Source organism: Pelophylax lessonae (genome assembly GCF_965119305.1).
Source record: "Pelophylax lessonae genome assembly, chromosome: 4".
Classification (NCBI taxonomy): Eukaryota; Metazoa; Chordata; class Amphibia; order Anura; family Ranidae; genus Pelophylax; species Pelophylax lessonae.
This window is the reverse complement of record NC_138771.1, coordinates 564,452,106-564,473,650: the sequence shown is the minus strand read 5'-3', so window position 1 is coordinate 564,473,650 and position 21,545 is coordinate 564,452,106. Positions and strand designations below refer to the sequence as shown.

General features: G+C 41.5%; 1 protein-coding gene across 2 annotated transcripts in view; it reads left to right on the top strand.

Annotated features, from left to right (window-relative positions):
- LOC309553385 (leucine zipper putative tumor suppressor 1-like) overlaps window positions 1-6,178 on the top strand; it is a 98,280-nt gene extending 92,102 nt beyond the window's left edge. The window contains exons 3-5 of one of the 2 annotated variants that reach the window (XM_082254557.1): window positions 656-1,279; window positions 5,378-5,889; window positions 5,999-6,178. In XM_082254557.1, the coding sequence (XP_082110683.1) occupies window positions 656-1,279; window positions 5,378-5,884 (1,131 nt within the window). In that variant the 3' untranslated portion in view covers window positions 5,885-5,889; window positions 5,999-6,178. Of the gene's footprint in view, window positions 1-655; window positions 1,280-5,377 lie in introns of both variants that reach the window. The other variant, XM_082254556.1, reaches the window with a different exon arrangement.
- The last annotated feature ends 15,367 nt before the right edge of the window (window positions 6,179-21,545 follow it).

The following is a 21,545-nucleotide window of genomic DNA, read 5'->3' as shown; positions in this document are numbered from 1 at the left end:
GGTTGCAATTTAGATGCAGTGCCAAAACTGCAGCGAATAAACATGCCGGCGCGGGAGACCCGAAGTCTGGTGGAGAACCAGCTCAGATGTGGACGGTGTTGGAGCCCTGGACAGGTGAGTGTGCTTTTTTTTTTTTTTTAAAGTCAGAAGCTACAGTATTTGTAGCTGCTGACTTTTAATTTCTTTTTTTTTTTTTTTCAAACAGGGTGAGGAACCGCTTTAAATAAGAACTTTAGTCCAAACAAGCTCTGCTAAAGCTAGAGGAAATCTGTCTTGATTAATAAACATAACCCATTAACACATTTGTTATTAGTTTCTGAAATTGTGGGATGGCTAACATGTAATTTAGCTGAATCCTGTTCTATTATTGGTGTCCACATTGTTTTATGATCATTGGAAGTCAGTGGGATGTAGGCAGTGTCTGTTCCTACCCCTACCATTGACTGCTCCCCTGAGAAGAAGACTGACCCTACATACATGTATGAAGGACTGTTAGAGACAAGGGACTCTATAAAGAAACACTTTTTTAAAAGAAAAGGTTGTACCTAGTGTAGTGCTCCTCTGAACATGCTACTTTTGATACTTAGCAATAGTTATAAACAAGGTATGAACAAACTCGGTGTGTTACAGTAATGATGTTATCATTTTTTCACAGGAAATGAATGCCCTGCGCCCATCACCACTGAAGCCCGGCATGCGCAGGAACTCAGCTGTCACATGTTATCCAGCTGTAGAAAGTGGGCCACAACTTTCTCTTTACTATCGGCCAGACCGGGCAAGAGAAGCAGAGAGTCGTACTGGGCACTGTAAAGATGGCATGTCACAGTCTGGCAGGAACTCAATGTCTAGCCTTCCCACTCATCCCAGCAAGCTGGGCACTGCATGTCACTTAGATGCTCTACTCATGCCAACAGGCCGTTTTGGAGGCAGTGCTCACAACATCACTCAGAGCAACAGGAGCAACATGCTGAGCCTCAGGGCTATGTCTTTGTCAGATGGTGGCAATGCTAATAAGATACTCAGCGTACCCACAAAACCAGGTCTAAGGTCTCCTCCATCCTGTGATGAAATGGTAAGGGCAGAGCCTAGTGAAAATGCAGATGAAGGTCACAGAGGAGGTATTTCCAGGTCAAGGCAAAGCTCTCAAAGAGGCCAGAGACCTCAGCACATGCTTTCTATCCAGTTGACAGAAAGGGAGCCCATGGAAGGCAAGATGCGAGGGTACGAAAAAGAGAAGAAGATCACTATTAGCCCATCTATGGATGAAACACAATGGGAGGTAAGGGTAAAAACAGAAGACTCAAAAAAATTATTATTTAGAGCAAATTACTAATTAAAGCCAGCTGGCCATAAGGTTGGGTGCCAGCAGTGCAGCTCCTAAATATCACAATCACAAGCAAATGGAGAGAGATTTTTTGTCTGCGTTTGCAACATGAATGCACGCTAAGGTTCAGATTTTTCTCAGGTTTGTACTGTTGACTGTGCCTCTTCTGGGGAGATTCCCTTCATATGTGGTCACAGACACAGGAAGTGAGGGGAACGTCCTAAAGGAAACACAGAGAGCCATAAAATATTTGGGTTTTTTTTCACAGAAAGTCTTAAAACATTTATCATATTTTTAGGGCCCTTTGTATACCTGTTGGGAAGAATTCCCATGGCTTCCTGTTTGGTCTCTGGGACAGGCTGTGCATTGACATCTGTCTAATGACAGCGAAGTCAAAGACAACAATTGAAATTTAATAGAGATCCTATTCATTTCCTATTTAATGAAAAACTTAAAGAAAAAAACAACTTCTGACAGGAATTCAGACAGTTTTGTTGCTCAGGCATCCCAATCAGCCAGCAAATCAAGAAAACTACATACGGTAGCAATTAACAAATACAGCTTGGTCAGGAACACACCCCCACCTGTGATTACACAGCAGCACACTGATGAGGTCATCCCTATGCTCACTGCACCATGTTATGCAATCCCGATGTGAGCGCTGCTGCGCAGAGGATTACAGGGTGGTGATATCAAGACAAATTCTTGTATTGGTAGTTTTAAAGTGATTCTAAAGAAAATTATATGTATGAACATGTCATACTTACCTGCCCTTTGCAACGGTTTTCACAGAACAGCCCTGATCCTCCCGGCTACGGCTACCCCCCCCCCCCGAGTGCCTGCATAGCAAGCTGCTTGCTATAGGGGCACTCATGCGGGCTCGCTGCAGACACAACCCCTGCTTTCTCTTCACTGGCAGTGATTGACAGCAACAAGAGCCAAAGGCTCCATCTGCTGCCTAAGCTCCAGTGAGGAGAGAGAGCTGCTCTTTGAGATTGGCCTCAGGCAAATATAACAAGGGGGCTGAACAAAGTAGGCTTTTTACCTTAATACAGAGAATGCATTATGGTAAAAAAAAATCTTCTACCTTTACAACCACTTTAAGTAAAATCCATTTTATTAATAAAAAGTTTTGTTAAAATTATGTTTTTTCAACATCTGCCTGAAGAAGAAGAAAGAAAACATAATAGAAACATAATTAAAAATATATTTAATAAAATTACAGCTTAGAAATATCAAGTGTGGATAAAGGTGGAGCAATACAACACAAACATCCTCTGTGGTCATGCTGACCCTTAAGGACAGGGAACACTGATGTACTGGACCAGATGCATCAATGTGGACAGGTGATTCAGTTCATCCTCGTTTTTTATGTAACTTAGCAGAAAGTTAAACACTTCTGTGGGTGCTCATCTGTATAATATCTTGTATCAGAGAGAGGTCAGGGCATTAGGAATGCACTGAGCTTCCTTAGAACCCTTTTTATGGATCCTAAATGAGTTATCATGAAATTGTTTTAAGAAAGTCACACATTTTTGAGACAGATGTAAAGAAACGGATGAATGCCACAGAACCAGTGGGTCTCATATATGAGCATGTTATTATTAGTTGCTGTAGCATTGAAACCACCTCCAACACTTCAAATTAATTTTTTTTTTCAGCTATAAAAGTAGACCCACCAAACCAATATACTGGAAAGATGGAAAAATTTCAATGGGCTCAGTTTCTTTGACTGAGTCTTAAGCCTAGTACACACCACTAGCTTTTTTTTTTCGTTTCAACCCAGTGGGGTGAATGAAATAAAACTGACAGCTCCCGTCTGTTAGTACAAAGATCTCCCCTGCTGTTCTATTGTGTTCTGACAGGGGCACAGCCCCCCCGCCAGAACACTCTGGTCAGCGCTCTCAGCCATTGGCTAAGAACACTGATCAGGAGCCGGTCGGCTGCTGGTTTTCCAGCATGCTCGTCTGACAGAATCCGGACGGCTTCTATCAGACTGGCTGTCATACACACGGGCCGATCGTCGGACTATTTTTATTGAACCGGCCGATGTTGCCTGACGTTCGGCCCATCTGTACTAGGCTTTAAGCTGAAAAGCAGGGAAAAACAACTCTGTCTTTAAATTAGAGCAGCCTTTCTTAAACTTTGTAACATGGAGGAACCCTTGAAATACAGTAACATGCCAGGGTCAGGGAATCCCCGAATTACCATATCAAAAGTTTACAGTACATTGGCGTTATGAATGTTCCTTACATTGAGGGTCAATGGAAAGATTTTCCCTACAGATAGCTAGAAAGATCATTGTAGACAGTGGCTACTCTGGAGGAACCCTAGGGTTCCATGACAACCTGGTTAAGAAAGGTTGAATTACAGGACCAAAAGTAAATTGACAAGAGGAAAAACTTTTTCTCACATATGTATTGTTTAAAGCTTAACTCCAACTTTCTTTTTACTAGAACTTAATGGAATACAAAGTCCCAGCATGGATCATACCTCTGTACCATGTTGTTCTGTTGTCTGCAGTTCCTCTGAGTATTCTGGGTTTAGTTGTGGCTTTCTATCATATGACACTGTATATCCTGCTGATAGACTCTGTCCCTTCCATAGCCACTTCCTGTAGTGCCCAGAGTCTGTACACTCCTCTTTGTAGTCTTTCAGACTCTGCAAATTATGTAATTTCCTTCACAGCTCTGATGGTGGGTGGGATTGAATACATCCTAATTACCATTCAGTTCCACCTACAGGAGGAGTCCAAACCTTCCAAGTCCCACCTTACAGATCACAGCATTATTCAAGATAGAAACCACTTCACACACAGCCTGTTTTGGTAGCTAGCTGTACTGCTGCTGAATTCAATCAAGCCCAGTTAAATATGCTGACCAGTGTGAACAGGGAGAGTCCCACCCCTCAGATCCCGCCCTCCCAGAGCCCTGCTCTCTGTGAAGTGATACATTTACATATGAAGGAAACACCTTCATAATAACCTCCCATAGCCCTTCCTCTGTAGTCTTGCAGTAAGCCATTATTCTTTGGCATGCTGCAAGACAGGAATGACACAGGAGAAGGTATGACACATTCACACCTTTTATCACCCACATGAAGACCCAGAAACACCCACAGTAACCCTAGGACCCACCCACATCAACTCCCAGAATTGGTACAAGTGACTCCCATAGCCCGCCCTGAACTCTCAGAGGCTCAAAGGATCATGGGACATGTTGTATCATGACTGGCAAGGGAAGAAAACAGGAAGTCAGATCACATTGAAATTCAGCCATAAGGAGGAGTGACATCATAGATACAGAAACCTGCTTTTTACAGCTAAAGGAGGTAAGTTACAAATAAACTAACACTGGGGTTGTGATTCATTTACATACACAGTGCATCTGTTGTTTTGGGGATTAAAAGGCGGAGTTCTTCTTTAAATACTTTTAAAAAGAAACATATCCATAATGTGCCATTAGACTAAACTTCAAACAAGTATAAAAAAAAAATACCAGTTATGTGTTCAACTAAATAAAAAAAACAAAAAACAAATAAATGTATTTTTGAATTCTGTTAGAATAGGTATCCAAATGTGATTTGGTATCAGCCTCAGCCCCCTTTAAAGCAACAGTAAGACTGGAAGACTGAGGATCAGGCATCCTGCAAAGTATATGAGCTAATAAGGTACATTCTGAAAAGAAGAGAAATAGGACTGAACAGAGAGAAGACTCCCCAACATGCTGCTGCTATTCCTTTATTACCCAATCGCTGGCTGGGGGCGGGGAAGTGACCAAGCTGTTTTGCTTAACTGTAGTAGAGATAATACAGGTCACCAACCTGGCTTAGCTTTCTATTGGGACTGTGTAAATTTCAGGACTGATTGGACATAAATACAAATTCTTCTGCAGGTAAGATGGCTCTCATAAACGTGTTTCATCTGTATATTTATATGTTTCTCTGCAGTTCAGCTATATAATCCATGTTAAGTTGATGATTTAATATTGCTGCAGAAATGTTGATTAAGGTTTTCCATTGCCAGTAATTTTGCTATACCGATATTTTGTACAGGTATGCCAGAAATCTGGGGAAATTGCTTCCCTACGTCAGCAGTTACGGGAAATTCAAGAAGAGTCGTCTCTACGTGCTAGTGAAATTCTAAGCTTGAAAGCTCAGCTTAGAGAAACAAAAGGCCGTGCAGAGGCCCAGGAGCAGCGGGCAAGAGAGGCAGAGGAAAGATTACGTGTAGCAGAGGCAGAGAGGGATGAGAGGGATGATACAGTGGCAACAGAAGCAGAGCTAGAGTCCCTCCGTACGGAGCTCGAGGCAGAGCGGCAGAACAATGAGCAGATGACCGATGTGTTCCAGAGGGAGAGGAAAACATGGCGGGATGAAAAAGAGAAGGTCATTCGGTATCAGCGCCAGCTGCAGCAAAACTACCTTCACATGTGCCAGCGATGCCAAGCTCTGGAGCAAAGGCTGAGGGCTCTGAGTGGAGAGGACCTGGATGACGGGCCCATCATGACTCTGCCTGATATGGAGATCTCCTTCCAGGACATATTAGCCACTGAGATCTGACTGGAGTGAGTGAGGCTGGTTGTGAGTGTATGTGGTGTGTACGAGTGAGAATTAGGACTGTGCACGGAGACATGTTGGACCTTATTACTGAAAGTCTGTTTCTTTTGCCCATAGCAACCAGGAAAATTCCCCCTTGCAATTTTTGGTTCAATACAGGAGACCCTAACTGGTTACTGTGCGCAAATTTTCTTCCTTTAGACACCAAGAAAGTCATTGGGGACCTGTCTATCTCAAAACATTGGATGTCAGTTGAATTAACATTTTATAAATCTACAAATTTAGTGAAGCCACATGGCCTCCGCGCTAGTGATGGACCAATATTGGTTTTTCGTTGCCGATACCGATACCGATATTATGGCCAATGCATATCGGTATTGGCCGATATGGGCCGATATTTTTGTTCATTTAAAATTTTTTTTTTTTTTACAGGTACTTTTGTGGAGGGATATGGGGGTCTAAAAGACCCCAAACCCCTCCTCTGCACTTAAAAGCATTCAAAATGCCAAGTTTGGCTGTTTTGAATGCTGTCATTTTTTTTAAATCTGGCGCCAAACAGTACCTGGAAGTGATGTCACTCATGACATCACTTCCGGGTTTTTGCATGGAGACCCGATCAGAGCCGAATGCGGCTTTGATCGGGTCTTCGGCGGCCATGCAGGCTGGTTGCCCTGGTCTCCCGGTGGGACGGGAGACCCGGGCGAGCCGCTGAAGGTGGCGAGAGGGGGGACGTCCCCTCTTGCTTCTTGTAATGGCAGCCGAGCGGCTTCTCAGCCTCATCGGTTGTCATTACAAGACAGCTGACCATCGGGTATGGACGCCGGTACCGGGGTGATGCCTCTAGCTGCAGGCATCACTCCGATACAAGCACTTTCCCGAAATATCGGCAATATCGGTAACCTCCAGGGCCGATTCCGATATATCGGGAAAAGTGCATATCGGCCTTTAATATATCGGCTTTGCCGATAATTGGTCGATCCCTACTCCACGCGCTGACTCGTTATTTTTTTAGGGTACAAAATTCTAATATTACTCTTCATGAGCCAGCTGCAGGCTTTGTTTGAAAAAGACCAAAGGGGGTTAGCGTTAGCTCAAGCCTAGTTCAACCTTTAAGTTCCAATAGCAGCTTTGCCCCCTTTGAGCACTATAATTCTGTTACCAGATTTGTAATAAGGGGCTTTGCATCTTGGGAACAAAGCTTGTAATAACACCCCAATTCCCTCCTAATAAAACAGGCCATATTGCATTTTTTATTGAATTGATTATTCCCAGAACCTCTCAGGGAATATGGCGCCATATTGAATTTTTTTTACTTATTCTGGCACAGTTCAGCCCTTGCATTTTTTATGTTGAATTTGAACATTGTCATTTTTGCTAAAAAAAAATTATATAACTGTCCTTAGAATTAAATGTATATGTTTCCACACATATAAACCATAGAAGAGTGTTTTAAATATTTTTCCTTTTTTACTTTGATTTGAGAAGCTGCACCTGCCATGTTTCCCTAGTTACAACTATGTCTACCACTGAATACAATAGCAGACAGGGAAAATTCTTCCATTGCCGCTGTTAAGCATACAGTCAATGGGGAAATTAATTGATTTCTTTTATTTATCCCACGGGGCTGAACAAGAGAAATCTAAACATGCATGGCTAGCTTGAAGAATTAATAAACCCAAGAGCAAAAATGCAATATATTGAAGCTTATATTAGATGTGCTGGCCACATTAGTTTCCTATTTTTTTCAAGCTAATAACATTTTCAGCAAATACAGAAAATATTTATTGATGTTGCCAGAAATGCAAAATTCTCAGTTCCTGTGAGCTGCACTGTAGAATATCTTCCTTTCTTGCCATCTTCTGTAAACTACCAATTGCCCTACCCCTGTGTAATAGAGATGAACAGATAAGGATATGTTTGTAGTCTATATCAGCGTAGCAGCCTAGGGTGACAATGATGGCTCCCTCCATAGATACAGTGAAGGGATGACGTAGCTACCCAAGGATAGGAAGTGTGTTATTTACAGGATTGCCAGGTGAAAATAAAGAGAAAAATGATTGCAGCCACCACACTATAAGCTGAAATATACGACAATGTTGGTTTTGGATTTAGATCAACTTGAAAATCTCAATGTGATGGCCAGAGCAAACAACAGACAGTAGTAGAGTCACCTGACTGCTGTTCAGGGGCTCTAGGCTTCAGCAGAATGGCAGCCTCCAGCAAGAGGAAACTGGAGCAATGCTGGGGCAATTTACAGCACACACTAATTTTGGTACTATAATTATTAATGATGAATGTATGTTCCTTGCTAAAGAATATTATTTTTTATCAAGTTGTTATGGGTAAAGTTCCACTTTAATTAGGATGCAGGAGGCGTTTTGCTTCAGGCGACAAATCACTCATATTTGAACAGGGGCCATTGAAATGAATAGGATTTTGCCTATTGGGCGTATTGAGACATCAAAGATAAGCATTTTACGAGCTTAAAAATGCTCAAGTGTGAACAGCCAGCCCTAAGGAGCTTTCATCTCAAAAAATGTCCTTGTATTCCCTGTCTTTTTTAGCACGGGTTAAGGGTAAATAGAAGCTGAGATGCTAGAGAGCACCACTAGAAACCCTAACAAGATCCCATGTAGTGCTGAAATTATTTTCAGTGAGGAAAAGAGGCTTGATTTCAGCTTTTGTGGCCAAACATTTCCAAATCAAATTGCATTGAAAGCTGCTGGTTTTATTCATAGATACAGACTAAAATGTAGAGCCTTGTATCCAACTTCCATATAGACTTTTTGGTCCACCTTACTAAAGCCTTGATGATTTTACTATCTAGTTGCTTCCCAACTCCTACTCCACATACCTCACTTTATTCACATCTCACATTGGTAAGAGTTAAAGTGTACAGTATCTCACAAAAGTGAGTACACCCCTCACATTTTTGTAAATATTTTATTATATCTTTTCATGTGACAACACTGAGGAAACGACACTTTATATAAAGTAGTGAGTGTACAACTTGTATAACAGTGTAAATTTGCTGTCCCCTCAAAATAGCTCAACACACAGCCATTAATGTCTAAACTCCTGGCAACAAAAGTGAGTATACCCTTAAGTTAAAATGTCCAAATTGGCCCCAAAGTGTCAATATTTTGTGTGGCCACTATTATTTTCCAGCACTGCCTTAACCCTCTTGGGCATGGAGTTCACCAGAGCTTCACAGGTTGCCACTGGAGTCCTCTTCCACTCCTCCATGATGACATCACGGAGCTGGTGGATGTTAGATATCTTGCGCTGCTCCACCTTCAATTTGAGGATCCCCGACAGATGCTCAATAGGGTTTAGGTCTGGAGACATGCTTGGCCAGTCTATCACCTTTACCCTCAGCTTCTTTAGCAAGGTAGTGGTCATCTTGGAGGTGTGTTTGGAGTCGTTATCATGTTGGAATACTGCCCTGCGGCCCAGTCTCTGAAGGCAGGGGATCATGCTCTGCTTCAATATGTCACAATATATGTTAGCATTCATGGTTCCCTCAATGAACTGTAGCTACCTAGTTCCAGCAGCACTCATGCAGCCCCAGACCAATACCCTCCCACCACCATGCTTGACTGTAGGCAAGACAAACTTGTCTTTGTACTCCTCACCTGGTGGCCGCCACACACGCTTGACACCATCTGAACCAAATAAGTTTATCTTGGTCTCATCAGACCACAGGACATGGTTCCAGTAATCCATGTCCTTAGCAAACTGTTTGCGGGCTTTCTTGTGCATCATCTTTAGAAGAGGCTTACTTCTGGGACAACAGAAGACCCAGTCATGCAGACCAATTTGATGCAGTGTGTGGCGTATGGTCTGAGCACTGATAGGCTGACCCCCCAACCCTTCAACCTCTGCAGTAATGCTGGCAGCACTTATACGTCTATTCCCCAAAAACAACCTCTAGATATGATGCTAAGTGCTTGCACTCAACTCCTTTGGTCGACCATGGCGAGGCCTGTTCTGGATAGAACCTGTCCTGTTAAACTGCTGTATGGTCTTGGCCACTGTGCTGCAGCTCAGTTTCAGTTCAGTTAGGGCAACAATTTTTTTTTTCAGATCCTCAGGGAGTTCTTTGCCATGAGGTGTTGAACTTCCAGTGACCAGTATGAGAGACTGAGAGCGATAACACCAAATTTAACATACCTGCTGCCCATTCGCACCTGAGACCTTGTAACACTGACGAGTCACATGGCGCCAGGGAGGGAAATAGCTAATTGATTCTGATTTGGACATTTCCACTCAGGGGTGTACTCACTTTTGTTGCCAGTGGTTTAGACATTAATAGCTGTGTGTTGAGAGGGGACAGAACATTTACAGTTATACAAGCTGTACACTTATTACTTTACATTGTAGCAAAGTATAATTTCTTCAGTGTTGTCACATGAAAAGATATAATAAAATATTTACAAAAATGTGAGTGGTGTACTCACTTTTGTGAGATACTGTATGTCCATGCAAAACAAAAAACAACATCAGTACATCTCTGCATTACATGCACTTTTCTATATGTTTTGTCTTTTTTCAAACGCTTCAAAAATTACTTCTTGATCTGCCAGAGATACAGTAATCAAATTTACTTTGTGAGCTGAAAACACTACCTCTGATCCACTGTAATCCCAAGCGGTGTTGTCAGTCCTACCTGAATTCTCCCTTGCTAGACTGCTGCTGAACAACTGAAGTAGAACTGTCCACAGTAACCAGGCAAATTCTCACTGCATTTTTGCTTCAATACAATTGATTGGTTACTATGGGCAACACTTCTTCCTTTAGACATGTAAGTGGGGTGCAGAGTGGTGCGGTGACAATAATTCACACAGTTCAGTGCAATAATAAACTTGTATTAAAGCAATGCAGCAACAGTTTAGAACAATCCCGATGTGAAGACTACTCAACCAGTTGCACTCATTGTTACAGCAACGGGAACAGAGTGGGTCCCAGCCAGAATGACAGTGTCTGTAGAGGGGCAGAAGGTGGCCTTGCAGTCTCGTGCCCAATGGGGAAGATGTCCAGGAGAGATGTGACCCTACAGTTTCCCTCCTCGGCAGGAACCTAAAAGACACTGCACTACCCACTCGCATAAAAGCATTCCAAACATGGAAGGCAAGGCCCCTAAATAAGCTCTGCCCAACCCAAGATGGCTGCACATGGGGCAACAGCATCAAACCAGATCGCTTCCCCGGTGACCCAGGAAACCATAGAGCAGGGATATGCAAACTGTGGCCCTCCAGCTGTTGAAGAACTACAAGTCCCATGAGGCATAGCAAGACTCTGACAGCCACAAGCATGACACCCAGAGGCATGAGGGGACTTGTAGTTTTGCAACAGCTAGAGGGCCACAGTTTGCATATCCCTGCCATAGAGGAACCATGTTCCCCTTGACCCCCACTCCAGCTGCAGACCTGCTGCGGTTGAGTGCTACCTGCAGTGGAGAAAATAAACTGTACCTGCCTACAGACATATGGAAAGCTATTTGGGAAAGACCAATCTGGAAACACTGGATGTCAGTCATTCTGACATATTATACATTTGCAGATTTAGCGGTGCCACATGACCTCCAAGCCCTGACTTTTTTTTTTGTAGGGTGGAAAAAGATACACAGTTTTAGGTCATAGTTCTTTCCCATAAGCCAGACTCCAGACTTCCCTCAGTGAAGACCTCAGGAGGCCCAGATCAAGCCCTGTTTAGCCTTTATGTTGCAATTATAGCTTTGTCCCCAGTGAGCACTGTAATTCTGCTGCTAGAGTTTTAATAATGAATCTTTGCATCTTGGGGGTACTGGCCTACTAATAAAACAGGCCATACTGCATTTTTTTACACATTCTGGCATACATCAGCCCTTGTCTTTTTTTTATGTTAGACGTTCTTTAGTTAAATGGACAGGTAATAGAGAGGGCAAGTAGGAGAATTACACTTTGCAAAAATTCACCTAAGCGCACCTGCCACTGTGGTATTCTGGTACTAATTTTGTGAGCTGAACCTTCCATTTTAGACCATGTGAGCTCTCTGTTGTGGGCAGCACAGTATTTTTCTTTTACATTTTTTATTTAAGGTGTTTTATCAAGATACATAAGACAAAGGTGATCACGAAAAAGTTAAAAAAAATATTAAAAGTGTATAATAAGGGCGTGCCAGGACAAGACAGTACACATTCATTGACATTGATATGGTCATAATCTTAAGACCCATACAGTATTATTATCTGAGATTGATTGCATCAAAAAAGATCAGGGGAAGAGGTATTAGGCTGAGCAGTGCAGTCTTAATTCACTTTGCTGGTGTCACTGCCCTATTGCTTACCTGCCACTGTTTTCAGGTTGTGTATTCTGGAACAAGAGCAGGACCTGATGGGTAAAGCTATGAGGTCAATTTTTTGAAGGGTTTCAGACCCTACTCTCCCTCCCTAATACCTTCCTGTTTGATGAAATTAGACCACACTTTAGATTTTAGGTGGGATGTAGCACATCCTGCTGGGATGTAGCACATGTGTAACTGGTATCAGTATTATCATGTGTAAGTGTATTATCCTCTTATGTCCTCTAAAGCTAGAGGTCAATCATAGATCACCTGTGGGCACCATGTAAGGCAACAGTCGGTATTACGAGCCATCTAAGAATTAGAATTCATTCTATGCACCCTATTAGGCATCCCTATACATTTTTAAACTTTGTATAAAAAGGATTCTTGCATTTTATCCATTGCAATATATGTTCATTTCAGGAACTGCCCGAGCCAGGCAGTACGTAGACTTTGTCCACCCTCCAGGGTGCTCTTAGGCCAGCTGTTACAATGGCTATCTGCAGCCATAGAACTGTCTCTGGCTGCTGCTAACCAAGTCTACATTCATGACCTCCATTCATGACCTCCAACATGATATGTACCAAAGTTCTACAAGTCATTGATTATTGGACTGAGAGTGTACAGACCTAATGTTTAGCAGGAGCAATACATCTCTGCTAGATAGCATCCCTCCATGCTCTTGTAAAGCAAAAAGTAAGAAAGTCTTTGAACAGCCAGAATGTGCAGGGTCACCAATATGGGAAATACAAAAATGGTAAGGGAATGGATATGCTGAGAGTATGTATGAAAACCTGAAATCTTAAAGGCACTGGCTGCATCAAGTGGGAATAGGCCATGGAAGGATGTGTGCTTTGTGTACCTTGTGCGTTTGTCTACCATGTGCAAAGTGACTGTGGAAGTATGACTGCACACACACTGTGTGTATAAAGAGCCCTTCTTATAACACCCTATATGGTCCTCTTCGTTCCCTTAACATTTTTTGCAGATTGCCACAATGACGTGTTGTGGAGTTTGTGCCGCACGCAGTCTATGTGTTCTGTGCACTGGTAGGAGTATGGCCACTGACAAGATTAACAGAACTGACAGATGTCAATCTCCGAAAAAGGAAAGAAGTGAAGAACCCATTGTATTCCTGTAGCAGATACAGTATATGAATGAAGCTAATGGAACAATGGTGTACCATCTTTGGAGTAGAAAGTGCTCATAGACAATGCTTTTCCGGAAGGCAGAGCTTACAGGACTGCTCTGTTGAGTTGAAAGAGAGGGATTCATGGTAAACGCCAAAAAGATAGGTCAGGTTATTTGTACAGTTATCTTTCGAAATACAGGAAATGTCTGTCTGTGTGATATCTAATAGTCGATGAGCACTGAGGAAATGACGTGACCATTGTGATGCTAAAGCCTTTGTGAATATGGGGTGGTGTTGTCACACCTTCCCTCACTGTCATATCATGAGTGGGAGGGGCATTATACCATACCTGGAAGGGGAAGCCATAACTCTGTGTCTGGTGCAGCCTGGTAGCTGCCTAATCAGTACAAATAAATTGAGATTTGATGTTTATATTGTTTTAAATAAAGAAATCTTCTGGATTATGTGAGGATGTTATATTCCAGAGGTCGCTATTTAAAAAAACAACAAACAATATACCGTATATTACTTAGGACAGAAAAATGATCATGGATGTATAATATGTTGTTTTGGATAGAACAGGGAAGCTCTTTAGAAGCCCTTTATGATTTTTACTGCTATCTGGAGCTTACTGCCACAGTGACAAAAATTTCCCCAGACAGGAAGTGAGAGAAAATCTCCAGCAGCAACTTAGACCGCTAAAATAAAAAATAAAAAAATCTGTTGAATAAGGGAAGGCTAGAACCCCTGCCGGTTGCTTATTGCTATCTGTGTCTCTATTTCTCCTCATCGAAGCTGTTGTCATGACAGTAAAGCTGGCCATAGATGAGTCAGTTTTTTCATTCAACCAGCATGTTGAATGTAAAAACTCTTATCCCAAAGTGCAGCGCTAACAAACATGAGTGTAAATCCAATAAAGAAAAATACATATAAAAAGTGAATAATCGTGAGTATAAACAAATAAACATGAGTGTAAATCCAAGAAAAAATTACACGTAAAAAGTGAATAGACAATCCTGTTAAATCTAAATGCAGTCCAAATGTGTTTAAAGTAAACTTGAGATCAATAATCCCCAGTGTGTAAGTGACATGACTGTCCAATGCAGTGGTGAACAAGTGCTCAATGGATCCCAACACCAACTGAAAAGTGGAGATGTAATTTGCTCACCAGAACCATAGGACTCAGAGTGCCATATAGCACCTGGGTCAAAACAGCTGGATATGTTGTAGGAAAGGAGATCTGGATTACTCAGCAAGCCATGGATGTCCAAGTGGAGATTTAAAGCAGATACATCACCCCAAAACCTCTCGATCAGCCAAGCAATGGCAGATGGAACCAGAAAGGAGAAACAGAAGATAGTGTAATACTGCTAAAAAATTTTATTCAGCAAATAAATAAAATTACACTTACAAACATCTCATGGGAGGGAGCATGAAAGGATGTAACGGTAGGCTGTCAGTAGCATGGTCTTAACGCGTTTCTGCAAATATGCTTTCCTCTGAAGATAATGCCAGCCAAATACTAAAAACGCCCCCATATTTATAACGTAATGGTAAATTATATCCCACCAATCAAGGTGTAAAGTGTGCACGCCGAGCACAAAGATGGCATCGGCGTGCGTTCCAGGCCTCGTTTTCGGAATGGACAAAAGACGCAGCGTCACTTCCGGGATGCACCGGAAGTGATGTGTAAGCCGTGTCATATGCGGAAGTGAGGCTGCGCCATCCAGGAAATCGAAGCTCGCCAAAGGGACATAACAAAACACCATCTTGAATGAGGGAAATACATCTAGAAACCATACAGCAAAAGGGGCAAATCGTATATATATCTATATAACCACATATATGCATTATGAGTAAAGATATACATGTGTTTATAGTTAAAATCACAACATTGCATATGATGAATAAATGAAAACAACATCATAAAAATATAAAATATGAACCCATAAAAAATTTAAAAAGATGTTAAAAAATGCTGATATAGATAAAGGATAATAATAAAAGAGAGGAAACATGTTAATAGCAACTAGGAACAACTGATTCCAAATAAATTTGGCATGTTAAATAGAGGGGAAAAACTTATATCTGTTAAGATGTGTTAATAAAAGCATTAATGTCCCACTCTATATTGAGTTCATGGGGATGGTAGGACTGTAACGTGTAGATCCAATAGGTCTCACGTCGTGAACTCCCACGGATCTTGGAGCTGCCTCTCCAAGGAGCAGTAAAGCGATCAATTATTTGGAAAAGTGTTCCATTAGGATTTTTTTGGTGATGTACTAGGTAGTGTTTATTTACATTGTGTTTATCTTTGCCTTTAATAATGCTAGTGATATGTTCATTTATTCTAACATTAAAGGCCTAATGGTCCGGCCTACATATTGTTTATGGCAAGGATATGTAAGCAGGTAAATAACATGTGTAGTGGTGCAGGTAGCAAAAAATTTTATCTGGTAGAGATAACTAGTCACTGTAGATTGAAATGACAAAATTTTCCTACTGTGATCGCAGTTAAACATGCACACTCCACATTTACAACAAGGGTAAAAACCAACGAGATCCAGAAAAAATGTGGGTCTCGTTGGTTCATCCAATACATTTGGGGCCAGTTTATTCCTAAAAGAAGGAGCACCTCCAAATGTAACCATTGGTTTCTCAGGTAATACAGAGTTTAAGACTCGATAATTTTTAAGGACTTCCCAGTGCTTTTGAAAAATATTTTTAATGGATCTATGCTGGGTAGAGTATTCTGTAAAAAGTGACCATTTTGTAAAACCCGGATCCTCTTTTTTCGAAGTTGAACCAGTTAATAGTTGGGACCTATCAGTATGTAATACCTGCATAATGGTGGACTCTAATGTACTACGTTCATAACCTTTAGTCATAAACCTTTCTTTTAAGACCTCAGTCTGTTGAAGAAATTCATCATCACGAGTACAATTTCTCCTGAGCCTAATAAATTGGCTTTTTGGTGCACCATTGAGCCAAGCTCTGTGGTGACAACTATCTGTTGGTAGATAGGATGGGGGCAAAATTCGCCCCAAGTTTGGCCAACCTCTTTATGGCCAAATGGGAGGAGGATGTTGTCTATCCACTGAAAAAGCCAGAGTTGGCTTTGTGGATACGTTATATAGACGACATCCTCCTGCTTTGGCATGGTGACTCAACATCACAACATATCCAGCTGTTTTGACCCAGGTGCTATATGAGAGTCTGAGTCCTACGGTTACACACTGGGGATTATTGATCTCAAGTTTACTTTAAACACATTTGGACTGCATTTAGACTTAACAGGATTGTCTATTCACTTTTTACGTGCAATTTTCTTTCTTGGATTTACACTCACGTTTATTTGTTTATACTCACGATTATTCACTTTTTACATGTATTTTCCTTTATTGGATTTACACACGTTTGTTAGCCCTGCACTTTTGGATAAGATTTTTGTATCACAATCTTTTTGTCAGTTGTTGTGTGTAGCAGCTTATTATTATTTTTATGGTTAGTGCAATATTTTTTCCTTACATTTCCTGAATGTAAAAAACTGGCTGGATGGGGGAATTCTCCCCAGTATGCGCTACAGCCGGCAGCATATCCACAGTAGCCACTCATGGATTGAAATTTGGCTGGTCTCTGCTGAACAGGCCAAATTTTGATCCATGTATGGCCAGCTTTAGAGGGAAATAGAGAAGCAGATAAGAGTAAAATCCAAACAGGGGTTCTGATCCTACCTGACTCTGTGCAAAACTTTAAAAAAAAAAGTTTTGGTTGATATGTATTTAAATGTGTTAGGTGCAATCTCTGCTTGATGGTAACCCTGCAATTACAACAGCATCATTGCATGTTATATATATATATATATATATATATATATATATATATATATATATATATATATATATATATATATATTTTTTTTTTTTTTTTTTTTTTTTTTAATATGGTCTCAAACATAGATCTCATGGCAGTTTTAGACAACTTGTCCTAAAAGGAATATGAGGGCTACAGACGCCAACCTCCTCCTAAAAATACCCACTGTCTGGTTCTTTGCTTTCAGTGCTTTCTTAATCACTGACCCGGAACAAGCATACAGATTAGACAGTCAGAGCTCCTGATTTGCATACTTGTTCCAGGTCAGTGCTCCAGAAAGTACTAAAGTCATTGGATCATTGGATCAGCAAGACAATCAAGCATCCATCATTTTCAGATGGAGAGGTGAGGGACGTATCCTCTCAGTACAGGTTGCCATGCCCATTCAAACAAAAAGGTCACTTCTCTATTTACATTCTAAATCTTTTTATCATATGTATATGGGTGCTGTCTATATCAGTGTTATATTCTTTATAGCATACTGCCAATTGGTATACTACGATATCTACACCAGCATGGAACACAAGATCTTATCATATTACTCAAATGGTAAGCAACTAGACTTGATTACTGCCTGCTCCATGGAAGTAATACTTATTAAATAAGGAGCACAGGCATGCAAGTAACCACACTGTACTCATAAAATGTAATATTTCAACTCCACTCCTCACTGGATGAGAGCAGTGAATTTGTCAAAATGTTGCCAAAAAAGAAAACCTAAATTCTACTCACTGAGCTGCTTAGGTGATATTTGCTTAAGAACAAAATATCTTTTATACACTGCTCAAACAAATTAAAGGAACACTTTTTAATCAGAGTACAGCATCAAGTCAATTAAGCTCCTGGGATATTGATCTGGTCAGTTAAGTAGCAGAGGGGGTTAATCAGTTTTAGCTGCTTTGGTGTTAATGAAATAAACAACAGGTGCACTCGATGGGCAACAATGAGACAACCTCCAAAACAGGAATGGTTTTACAGGTGGAGGCCACTGGTATTTTTTCCCCTACTCATCTTTTCTGTCTGTTTTTCACTAGTTTTGCAATTGGCTAGGGTCAGTGTCACTACTGGACCCTATAGAGGTTGCACAGGCAGTCCAGCTCCTCCAGGATGGCACATCAATACCTGCCATTGCCAAAAGGTTTGCTGTGTCTCCCAGCAGTCTCAGGAGCATGGAGAAGATTCCAGAAGATGGGCAGTTACTCTAGGAGAGCTGGACAGGGCCGTAGAAGGTCCTTGACCCATCAGCAGGACCATTATCTACTCCTTTTGCATGGAGGAACAGGAAAAGGAATGCCAGAAACCTACAAAATGACCTCCAGCAGGCCACTAATGTAAATGTCTCTGACCAAACAATCAGAAACAGACTTCAAGAGGGTGGCCTGAGGGCCCAATGTCCTCTGGTGGGCCCTGTGTTTACTGCCCGGCACCGTGGAGCTCGATTGGCATTACCATGGACACCAGAATTTTTAAGAATTGACAAGTCAGCCACTGGCGACCTGTGTTTTTCACAGTTAAGAGCAGGTTCACCCTGAGCACATGTGACACGTGAAAGGGTCTGTATAGGGACACACAGACCTCTACAGGCTAGCAAATGGCACCCTAACTGCAATTAGGTATTGGGATGAAGTTCTTGGACCCATGGTCAGACCCTGCACTGGTGCAGTGGGTCCTGAGTTCCTCCTGGTGCTCGACAATGCCCGGCCTCATGTGGTGAGAGTATGCAGCCAGTTCCTGGAGAATGAAGGAATTAATACTATTAAATTGCCCCCACGCTTGCCTGACCTAAATCCACCAGGTTGCACCTCAGTCTGTTCAGGAGTTCAGTGATGCCCTGGTCCAGATCTGGGAGGAAATACCCCAGGACACTATCTTTCATCTCAATTAGGAGCATGCAACCCTGTCAGGCATGCATACAAGCATGTGGGGGCAGTACAAACTATTAAGTACCATTTTGAGTTCCTGCAATGAAATTTCAGCAAAATGGACCCATAATTTTTTCACTTTGATTTTCGGGGTGTCTTTGAATTCAGTCATCTGTAGGATGATAATTTTCATTTCCATCAAACGATATGGCATCTTTTCATTCCTAACACATTACCCGATCCATATCAGTATAGATATCCAGCATGATATTTTTCCCATTGAGATCTTATGTGTTTTCAAAGTGTTCTTTTAATTTTTTTGAGCAGTGTATTTCCTTGTTTATAAGGTGTGTGTGTTTTTTTTTCTTTTTTTGGGGGGGGGGGGGGGGGCGGGGGATGGATAGCCAAATTTATATAACGTTCTTAGTGTTTGTGATTGTTTTCCTTTTTTTATGTGTGCGTTCATTATGTGTGCCCTAAAGTCTAAAATTATGAGCAGACGGGCCCCTTATTGCAGAAAAGACATGCAGTGTCTCCTCCACAAAAAAGTAAATTTACAGTGCCTGTGTGTTGGGATGAATAACCACCTGCATATGCACGGGAATTTCGCCATCCCATGCTACACAACAAGATGGCTGAAGACTTAGAACCTGGAAAAAGACAGAGTGTAAATGCCAGCACTGGCGAGGGACCTTGCAGATATTGGACCATTGGAGGGTAGGAGGAGAGCATTGTAGACTTTTGTTTTGCTTTAAAGTTTTTTAGTTTTTTTTCTTGCCGTTTTTTTTCTTCTTTTGTATATAAAAAAAAAAAAGAGGCTAATGAAGAAACCCTTTTACGACCTTACAACAGGTCCAAGATAGTTGAAAGGAGCTTTTTTAATCCTAAGGAATCATTTAAATCCCACTGCACCCTTACAAGTCACCTAAATCCACTTTAATGTCCCTCTCACCACTTATTTTAATGCATTTCTGCCTAAATTGCATAATTATGCACAAATTTTAAATGTTTAGGAAAAAAAATATTAATTTCACTCATACCTGTATTTCACCACCATGGCCTTTGTCACTTTAATATTCAATCTGATTTTGCATTATTTATATATTTGCAGCATGGTCTTTATGGATAATGCACCATTTCTACATGCTATGAGTTTCAGCTTTATCTGATAAAGTGAGTATTTCCTGACATAAAACATTTAGGGTTCATGAACACTGGCCTTAAAAATCGCAGTTCCCTTGAAGAATAAGCGCTCATATAGACTACAGGCGTTTAGGAGTAATTTGTTTTGTTTTTTTCTGCCAGAAAACTCCTATTAAAAACACAAACCAGAAGGGTTTTTTTCTGCCTCTAAACAATGAGCTTAAAATACATATATATTAGGGATCTACCGATATTGTTTTTTCATTGCCGATACCGATACCGATATTTTGGTCATCGCGTATCGGTATTGGCCGATATGGGTCGATATTTTTGTACATTTAAAAATTTTTTTTTATTTATTTTTTTTTTACTTGACAGGTACTCTTGTGGAGGGATTTGGGGGTCTAAAAGACCCCAAACCCCTCCTCTGCACATAAAAGCATTCAAAACGCCAAGTTTGACTGTTTTGAATGCTGTCATTTTTTTTAATCTGGCGCCAGTACCCGGAAGTGATGTCATGACATCACTTCCGGGTTTTTGCACGGAGACCTGATCAGAGCCGAATGCGGCTTTGATTGGGTCTTCGGCGGCCGTGGAGGTAGGATGCCGCGGGCCGCAGAAGGCGGCGGGAGAGGGGGGGATATCCCCTCCCACTCCTTGTAATGACAGCCGAGCGGCTTCTCAGCTGCATCGGTTGTCATTACAAGACAGCCGACTATCGGCTATGGACGCCGGTACCGGGTGATGCAAGCACTTTCCAGAAATATCAGCAATATCGATAACCTCTGGGGCCAATTACGATATATCGGGGAAAGTGCATATCGGCCCTCGATATATCGGCTTTGCCAATAATCGGTCGATCCCTAATATATATATATATATACAGGCAGAACACAAAACTCCTGTAGAAGCTGCAATTTTTTTAAACCCAGTGTGCATGGAGCCATATAACAGTACTAAAATACAACCATCACAGTATTTACATTAATCTTCATCTCAATCCCTGTGTCCATGAGAAGGCCCTTGGATGCTAAGTCCTGGCTGTACATATGGCCTTGACTTCAGCCCCTTGTGACATGGCCCTATTCACGCTACCTCAGGTTTTCAGGTTTTTTCACAAGAGTAAGCAAGCGCTGTCAAAGTGTGAAAATCCTTATAGGAATAAATGAATTCAACAGAGGCATCAGGTTGTGGCAAAACCTAGAGAATGCGACATGCGCATAAACCTTTTGATGCAATGCAAAACAAAGCGACGCAAGCGCACTGATGTATACTGCACTATCAGCCTGCTAATGCTTGAATTACCTAAAGCATTGACATCTCTAAGCCC